This window comes from Gadus chalcogrammus, chromosome 3, assembly GCF_026213295.1.
Source record: "Gadus chalcogrammus isolate NIFS_2021 chromosome 3, NIFS_Gcha_1.0, whole genome shotgun sequence".
Taxonomy (NCBI): domain Eukaryota; kingdom Metazoa; phylum Chordata; class Actinopteri; order Gadiformes; family Gadidae; genus Gadus; species Gadus chalcogrammus.
The window spans coordinates 19,100,256-19,109,599 of NC_079414.1; the positions used below are offsets into that span (position 1 = coordinate 19,100,256).

General features: G+C 45.7%; 2 protein-coding genes across 2 annotated transcripts; both read left to right on the forward strand.

Annotated features, from left to right (window-relative positions):
- The first annotated feature begins 1,016 nt into the window (after positions 1-1,016).
- Positions 1,017-5,067, forward strand: LOC130379583 (fascin-like). The gene is made up of 5 exons (XM_056586520.1): positions 1,017-1,995; positions 2,985-3,141; positions 3,462-3,583; positions 3,672-3,842; positions 4,105-5,067. Exons 1-5 carry the CDS (start codon positions 1,158-1,160, stop codon positions 4,308-4,310), a joined length of 1,494 nt encoding a protein of 497 aa, XP_056442495.1. The 5' UTR covers positions 1,017-1,157; the 3' UTR covers positions 4,311-5,067.
- A 594-nt stretch (positions 5,068-5,661) lies between these two features.
- rasd3 (RASD family member 3) lies at positions 5,662-7,830 on the forward strand. Its single transcript, XM_056586565.1, has one exon. The coding sequence runs from the start codon at positions 5,838-5,840 to the stop codon at positions 6,468-6,470; it is 633 nt and encodes a 210-aa protein (XP_056442540.1). The 5' UTR covers positions 5,662-5,837; the 3' UTR covers positions 6,471-7,830.
- Positions 7,831-9,344: the final 1,514 nt, after the last annotated feature.

Sequence of the window (9,344 nt, forward strand, 5' to 3'; positions counted from 1 at the left end):
AGGTTTGCATTGAAGCGTATAGGTCCCAGGACAAGAAAGTGGCCAAGTTGTACCAGTGAGTGAGTATGTTTGTATGTGAAGCATGGGTACAAAACCAGGCATCCTGATGTCCCACCACCATGAGACACTGCAAATATGTATGTGCTGTTTGCAAGAGATGTGTGGGATGTAAATATTGGCTGGTTTATTGGGAATGTCAGCAGTATCAGAATGTCTGATTATGCTGTCCTCTAAAGAATCATTTGTTTGAACTATGACCTCTCCCCCGACCGCAGTCACATGGTAACCATGACGAGATGTATCCCAGGGAACGATCAGAGAGAAACTTGCGTGAGAGACAGAGACGCAGAGCGAGAGAGATAGAGAGAGGGGGAGGGTGGGAGAATGCAAGCGAGACAGAGACCTACAGTCGAAATAATGGAATGGAAAGGCACACATGCAGGAACCATGGTGTCTAGACGAAACCCATAGCAACAGCTCATCAGAGCGCTGTTGTGAAGCTCATATGTGTTCGTGTATCGCCGTCCTTTGACCTCATTTATATGTTTAACACTGCATTACCCAAACTGTTGTATTTTGTTTGAATATTGTTATGTCTATAACATGGCCTCCCAAAACACAAACAATCCCCTGCTGTTTGGTGAATGTGGAGCAAAGGATGACACAACCCCAATTATAGGGAGGTACAGAAAAGGGCGAGGGGGGAGAGGGACCGAGAAGGGAGGTGTGTGGGGGGTGTTGGGGGGCAGGCCGTTTTGGTCCATTATGTGTTGGTCATGTGTGTTCATTATTGATGTCGGTGTAATTGGGTTTTCTTGTTTTGACTTCCTTTTTTTTAGAATGTAGGGCGACCTTAAAACTCTGTGAAAAACTGCAATTCTAATACTGTCTGCTGACACGACACAGCCCAGCCCAGCCCAGCCCAGCCCAGCTCGAGTCTCCCTCTTGATCGCTCCCCCCCCTCCCACTCTCCCCCCCTCCCCCCCCCCCCCATCTCTCTTTCTCGCTCTCTCTAACGCACACACACTTTCTCTCCCATCTTTCTATCTGTCTCTCGCTCCCTCATTTTTTCTCTCCCTCTATCCCCCTGCCCACTAGCTTTGTCTGTCCGTCCATTTGACACAGATACACACTCTGTTTCTCTTTACCCGGCAAAGATGTCTGCAATGAGTGCCAACGGACCCGGTGAGCTGCTGCGGATTCCACTGGGTCTCGTCAACGGCGGTGGGAAGTATCTGACGGCGGAGGCGTTCGGCTTCAAAATCAACGCGTCCGCCTCTAGCCTGAAGAAGAAGCAGACCTGGACGTTGGAGCAGACCGGCGAGGACGGAAGCGCCGTCTTCCTCCTCTCCCACCTGGGCCGCTATCTGGCCACGGACAAAGATGGGAACGTCACGGCGGAATGCGAGACGCGCAGCAAGGACTGCAGGTTCGTTATCACCGCGCACGAGGACGGGCGGTGGTCGTTGATGTCCGAGCCCCATGGGCGCTACCTTGGCGGCAGCGAGGATCGAATCACTTGTTTTGCACAGGCGGCCACTCCGACGGAGAAATGGAGCATGCACCTGGCCGTGCACCCGCAGGTCAACCTCTACAGTATCGCGCGCAAGCGCTACGCCCATCTGAGCGTCAAAGGGGAGCGTGGAGAAGTGGCAATAGACCGGGACGTCCCCTGGGGGGTCGACTCGCTCATTACACTGGTTTACCGGGACCAGCGCTACCATCTCGAGACCTCTGATAATCGTTTTCTCCGAAACGATGGCACTCTGTCCAATAACACTGATAAGGACACCGGGTACATGTTGGAATTCCGCTCTGGTAAAGTGGCCTTCCGTGACTGCAGCGGCCGGTATCTGGTGCCGCTGGGTCCCACGGGCACAATGAAGTCCGGGAAGGGAACCCGGGCTGCCAAAGATGAATTGTTTGGGCTGGAACGCAGCCACGCACAGGTCGTTTTGACCGCAGGCAACGAGAGAAATGTCTCCACAAGACAAGGTATCGTATAAAAAGTACATTTTTATTTTTATTTTTCTATTTTATAAAATGCGAATACAAATATGAACAAGCTTATGGAGTAATGATGCTGTTTACCATCATGAAGATATCTGCAATGGGCACACATCTGTTGCATCTTGCGTTGCCATTTTTATGCGCAAGCGCAAGGAACATACATGTGTGTAGAAAATGTGACCCCATTCACTCCTTCTTTCTTCGCACAGAAATACATCATGTCTTTCCCTCCTCCTAACACGCCATGTGTTTTTCATTATCAGGCCCCCCTTTCTCTTTGAGCAAGCCCCTCGCTCCTTTCCACCCATTTTCTGTCTGCAGTAATTCTACCCGTGTCTTTGTTGCTAGGTAAAATAAGGGGGGCGGTTTGCATACGGAGCAAAGATTATAGGGGGAGCAAAGATTATGCCATGATTGCCTTTTTTTATTTTATATTATTACCACAATGTGAACGAAGTGTGAATTTGAATTTAAATGTGATAATATTAGGCAGTTTGGCAACCTCTGTTTAAATTTATGATCCCAGGTTCATAGATGACAGTGTGGTCCGCTTCTTAAGGTGGTCACGCCTAGAGCTTACTTTGATGATTTAAGTTCTTATTAACGTCCTTAATAGTCCTTAATTACATCGCCCAAATGAACTGGGAGCAGAAGCATTATTCATCCTATTAACGTAACTTATTTTCTCTCTAGCCTACTTATCTAGTCTCAGGTGTGACGTCTTGCTGGGCCAACATTTGTTCTAGGGCAGAGAATGTCTTCAATTAGGTTACCGCTCAAGCAAAAATCCTGACCTGGTTTTACATTATTAAATAGATAATTCCAGAAGGAAAGATTGAGGAAACCAAGCCTCAGCACACGATGAGGTCGCCTTCCATGGGGGAGGGAAGGGAAGGGAGGGGAGGAAAGGTGGGAGCGAGGTTCAGAGAGATCTTCTAAGGCACTTTTTTGGCCACTGTCCCTTATTGTCTTAGGGATGGACCTGTCGGCCAATCAGGACGAGGAAGGGGACCAAGAGGTGTTCCAGGTGGAAATGACTCCCGAGGACAGGAAATGTGCTTTCCGCACTGCCGCTGGGAAGTACTGGACCCTCACACCCTCTGGCGGGCTCCAATGCACCGCCACCACCAAGTAAGCCCTGCCAAGTCAAACACACACACACGCACACACACACACACGCATGCACGCACACACACGCACGCACGCGCGCGCGCGCGCGCACGCACGCACGCACACACACACACACACACACACACACACACACACACACACACACACACACACACACACACACACACACACACACACACACACACACACACACACACACACACACACACACACACACACACACACACACTCTTATCGTGCCAGCTGCCACGGGCATTAGCCAGGAGTTCCCGAATGCCCCTCTCATGGTTGTGTATTTGATCTGTGTATCGTTATCCAAGGTCTTCAGACACCTACTTTGAATTGGAGTGGCGTGACGGGCGTGTGTGCATGCGTGCTGCCAATGGGAAGTACGTGATGGCCAAGAAGAATGGACAACTTGCCGCCACTGTTGAGAACACAGGTCAGAGTCTCCTGTGGAGCCGCCCAATCTGATCAAGACAATCTGTGAATCAATCTCATCAATTCTTTTCATTTTTGGTTCTCTGTAGGGGAGGCCGAGCTGTTCCTCATGAAGCTGATCAACCGGCCAATCATTGTGCTCCGTGGAGAGCATGGTTTCATTGGTTGCCGTAAGGCGGGCATGGCAACGCTGGATTCCAACCGCGCCTCTTACGATGTCTTCCAGCTTGAGTTTCACAACGGAGCCTACTCGCTCAAAGGTAGGGCATTTGGTGTTTTGGTAAAACAATAAGAGGAGGGACTTATACTTATTAGAGATACATGGGATCAATGAGCAGGTAGGGTTGGGCATTGTGCTCAGAGATGTGAACAGGTGGGCTCAAACCCCATATTCTCTCTAGAGCAACTCATTATTTCACAGTATCGATGGGTGTATATGGCAATCATCATAGACAAATAAAATATATCCACAGATATATTAGGGTCTGAAAAAAGCCTCAATAACCGTTGCTGTTTGTCCAGACTCCCAGGGGAAGTACTGGAGCGTCGGGGATGACAAGGCAGTGAGCAGTAACAGCCCCACCCCTGTCCAGTTCCTCTTAGAGTTCTGCGATCTGAACAAGATGGCCATCCGGGCCCCAGGGGGGAAGTACCTCAAAGGAGACCACGCTGGAGGGCTCAAGGCCAATGCTGACTCAATAGACAGCGCCACCTTGTGGGAATACTGAAGGATCTGACTTCAGCACAATGTAATCTCACAATGGGTTGGTTCATGCTAATGTTTTTGTGTATTTTATTGTATTCATTGGCATCCATTCCCCTTTGGATTTTGACTGGAAATCTGCATTTACATTTACAAGTGTAAGGGCTTGAATCATCACACGTCGAATGGGAAGTATAATTCCTGGTCATATGTGTAGACCCTATTAACATTTTAGGAGAATGGTAAAAGTAGTCATTAACATGAATCTCTTGCTACCGTATTAACCTAAGTGTAAACAAATACATCTCACGTTGCATCTATGTGCTGTAAATAATGCCTTCTTTGCCTCAAGCACAAAAACAAAATCTTTATAACTGGGAAAATGTTAAGTGCACAATTATGCTAAGCTTGGTATAGGAAACCAATTGTGATGGGCTTGCAGACAGGCAGGTGACATAAATCAATGGGCCTGTACATTATTTTGCATTGCTGCTACAGAGTGAAACATACAGTGAGGGGAACCAGACTTGTTTTGTGTGTTTGCAGTACACATCTTATATGAAGCACATCTCGCACAAGAAAACTTGCAACACAGAAACAAGTCGACTGTATTTGCTGTCGCATGGAGGTTGTGCCTTGCATTTAATTGAATGTTTTTCAAATCCATGTTGTTATCATGTGTATTTTCTATATATTCTCCCATGTGAAACGCCCTCAATGAAGCTTCGACAATAAAGTGTTCTCTTGTCAAGTGAACTGTCTCCAAGATGAATGTGGCTTCCAGATGAATGCAGCGTATTCACAAAACCTAAAAAAAAAACATATTGCCTTATCAGGGTCAGCACAAATGTCCCCATTTCTAAGGTTAGATAGAAGAAAGTAAACCAAAGGATATGAAAAACCAATAGGAACTGATAGCTAAGGAAATTAATTATTATCTTTTGCTGACCTGCAGAAAGTCGTTAACCCGAAACCACTGTGCCCACACACATGCAATCATAATTTGTTAACCCAATGATAACTGACTGAGCCTTGTCCAGCAGTCAATGCGTGGGACTTGAGAGGACTGTACTATATTTCATCATCGAAAATAATGCATAAAATGTCTTCACTATTTTGGCCAATAGTAGATCATTGCCTTTGTCATCGCTGAGGTTTTTTCGTATTTTGCTGCACACGTCTGAGGAAATGTAACTCTGCAAGGCGAGAGAGAGAGAGAGAGAGAGAGAGAGAGAGAGAGAGAGAGAGAGAGAGAGAGAGAGAGAGAGAGAGAGAGAGAGAGAGAGAGAGAGAGAGAGAGAGAGAGAGAGAGAGAGAGAGAGAATTCGATCTACCTCTCATTGGTCGAAAAAGTTACAGACAACCCTATAAATACAGAATTATTAGTCGACTAAGAAGTCTTCAGTTGTACGAGCTTGGAACACCTGCTCCTATCTCGAGTCTTAAATGGTGACAGGCTCAGTGCAAATTAATAAGCCAGAGGTGATATTATACGAGTTGAAGCTGCTTTACAACAACTTCGTAGTTTTTCTCACTTCTTTTTTCCCCCGCAATGCCTCGTATAGAGCGAGAAAGTAACAAAGTTCGCCTGGTGATGTTGGGAGCAGCCGGGGTCGGAAAGAGCGCGCTCATCGAGCGGTTTCTGCACGACCACTTTGAAAGCAAATACACGCGCACCGTGGAAGAATTCCACGCGCTCCAGTACGACTCCGCCGACTCGGGAGAGGTGCGCCTCGAGATTCTGGACACAAGCGGCAGTTATTCTTTCCCGGCGATGCGGGAGCTTAGCATCAAGCATGCCAACGCGTTCGCGCTTGTGTACGCGGTGGACGACCTCGAGTCGTTTCGAGAAGTTGGACGGCTTCGTGAGGAGATTCTCATGCTGAAAAAGAACGCGCTCATCACCGTCGTCGGCCACAAAGCAGACTTAACCGAAACGGAGGGTCGCGTGCTGTTCGCAGTAGACGTCATGCCATTGGTGGAGAAGATATGGGGCTCGAGCTTCGTAGAGGCGTCGTCACTCACCGGGATCAACACGGTCGGTGTGTTCCTTGCTCTGCTACAACACGTCAACTTGCCACAAAGACTGAGTCCCTTCATCTCCCAACGTAGAGTGAACATGCAGAGGCAGAACTTGAAAAGAAAACCAGCACTCAAGAAAAACAAAAGTTGTATTTTGTCATGAGTATGGTCAGCTTGTAAGATTCGTCCTCTATTGGTTGGATGGACATTGCTTCATTTAATTGACCTACATCTTCATCGGTAATTGAGTTTACTGCAGAGTTTAATCAAAACGGCCATTAACATGCACTGTGCACCTAAATAGTGCAACCACAAAGGCAAGCGTAAAGTCTTGTGGATTGAGAAACAGACCGAGGCGTCGTGCAGGGTGTTCTGGCCTGAAGAGACCAGTTGTGGACATGATGAGCAGGACAGGTGCTCTAGGCCTATTGGTTCCTGTTTGGGGGCCAAGTCCAGTGGCCACAACTTTCCCTCATTGTTTCGCCAAGGAAATAACGTATTACGCATTAAGTATTATTTTCAGCAGCATAGCCTTTATACTTACGTGCAATGCAAATGGAAGAACTAAGAACATATAATTGCAATGATTCTGACCACGCCTCGCCCCCCCCACAAAATAAATATTTTAAATGGTATATTGTGGGACTTGTTAATGAGTATTGGTAGGCCTATATATATGCGTTTAGGTCAGAGCTGTGTATATATTTTGGCCTATCCTATATTAAAAATATTAAACAAGGAAAAAAAATAAAGTAAATCCCATTGCGCTTCCCTGCTCTGCTGGTGGTGGAGTTAAAACCTGACGTAGGCCTACAGTTCTCACGTAACACATGTTTGGTATATTTCAAAGTCTTTGCCATGATTACTGCACAAACCAAAGCAAAGACATATCTTATTATAGTAACATGGATGATGATGTATACAATTAATACTAAGAATATGGATGTCTTATATGCATGATAAATCAAATGTGTATATTAAATGAAGAGTAACATATGGAAGTTGAACTTAGTTTAGAGTCTTATACTAGCCACACAAAACATGCAGAAAAGTTACACAACAGATTTTGAATTATAAATAAAATTGAGGAGAATACATTTTTACAAAGTGCTTCAAAAGGTTGGGAATGCATTGTTTCCAATGGGCCAAGCATTTAGAAAGCAAGTATGCTGTTAAACCCACCCATTCCTAATCAACTGACCCTTACTGAACTGAATCCAATGGAAAAAGATACACTCAAAACTCCTGCAGTGGGAAAAGGAGGAAACCTTGTAAAGAAAGACACAACGATCGCTCACTCCAGTATGGGTGGGTGCAGAGAGAATATAGAAATCTGGTGCCAACCCAAAAATAGAAACAACAAACCAAGGGTCAGATTGATACACATAGAGAGAGCAAGTGAGAGCATGCAAGAGAGAGTGTGTGTGTGTGTGTGTGTGTGTGTGTGTGTGTGTGTGTGTGTGTGTGTGTGTGTGTGTGTGTGTGTGTGTGTGTGTGTGTGTGTGTGTTTGTGTGTGTGTGTATTTGTTGAATGAGTCCTGCAATCATTTCAGCTGGATAAGCAGTCTAGTGACATAGTAGATCAGCACTCTACCCCATATAAATGAGAGTGAGTCCATAGAGTCAGGGGCTCTTGACTTTCCATCCCTCAGCACTTCTGCAGGTCTTCCAGCACTGTCCCTCCAATTCACGGGTTCTCAATTCACTGGTGTTGTTATATATATTTATTTATTTTATTCATTTAAAACGTGCAAAAGACAATACAGTGCAATACAGTACATTACAGCCCTCTCCCGGATTTGCCAAAGTGTTCTTTCGGACAGAGGTGGGGTTTGGTCGCTGTGAGGACAGCACCCTCTCCCGAGACCCACCCCCCGCAGATTGAGAATCTGTAATATGTTTATGCTTTGTATGTTTGTATGTGGGGGGCCCTCGAACAGATAGCATGAGACAAAGAGGACATGATAGGGGTGCAACTACCGATAACAAACAATAAAAAAATATTCTGGTGCTGTAACAATACAGTGGTAGTTTGACCTGTTTAGTCTAAGGATCAAGGAACACTTGATTGCAGATTCATGGTCATTCTCCAAATGCTCTGCTGCGTCCATGGACACCAACATGCACCAATAAAACCCCATTAAGCACAACAATTGCTTTATCCATGGCTGAGGCCTGAGGGTCAAACAGTATCAAGCCCAGTGCCCCTAAGGCTTACTTTGAATAAGCTTTGGGGTGAATTACCAGAGGATAAATATAAAATAAAATAGATTGCCTAGAAATCTCAGTTGCAAACTTCACCAGCCCAAACACTGAAACACACAACACAAACTATGTAAGTTAACGAACGTGACGACCCTTTCGCTAGTCTGCTGGTTCTCTCTGCTGGTATACCTGTGCAAAGAGCCAGTGGGTGGAGTTGGCAGGGTTGTTGTCAGCTGATGTGGTGCACGTGTGCAGGATGAGCCTTGGTTAGTTTTAATTGTGCATTTTGAGGTAAGTTATGTAAGGTTTTATGTTGTGTTTACCTCCCCCAAGCACACTTTCGACTCATCAATTAATTTTTTTAATAAATATCTAACTTCATTGTGGACTTCCGTCTTTCTTTTTCTTACAAAGCCTGGTCTTAATGAATATATTTTAATTTAAGAACAACAAAAGCCATAAAAACGCAATGCTACTGACTGACAATAAAACATTATTTATAGTGAAATTATGAGTTTCGAGTCGACCTAGGCCGGGCATCAGGGATCCCACAGCACCCCCTAGTGATGTTGATAACTCTTGCAGCTGGAAGTGAAGCCCTTTAGCCTGGTCTTACCAGACTCTCGTACTTCATTGGCGGAGCCAGGCTAGAAGTCCTTCACAAAAAAACAAAAAATAAAACCACTTTTAGCTGGGTATCATATATGTTAGATCCAACATATCAACGAATCTATCTGGAGATCTAAACATATAGTATCGCACATATTAGTCACAGCAATGTCCACAATAACATTTCAGGGTCCTGCTCCGCCTCGATGTCTTCGGTTTTTAT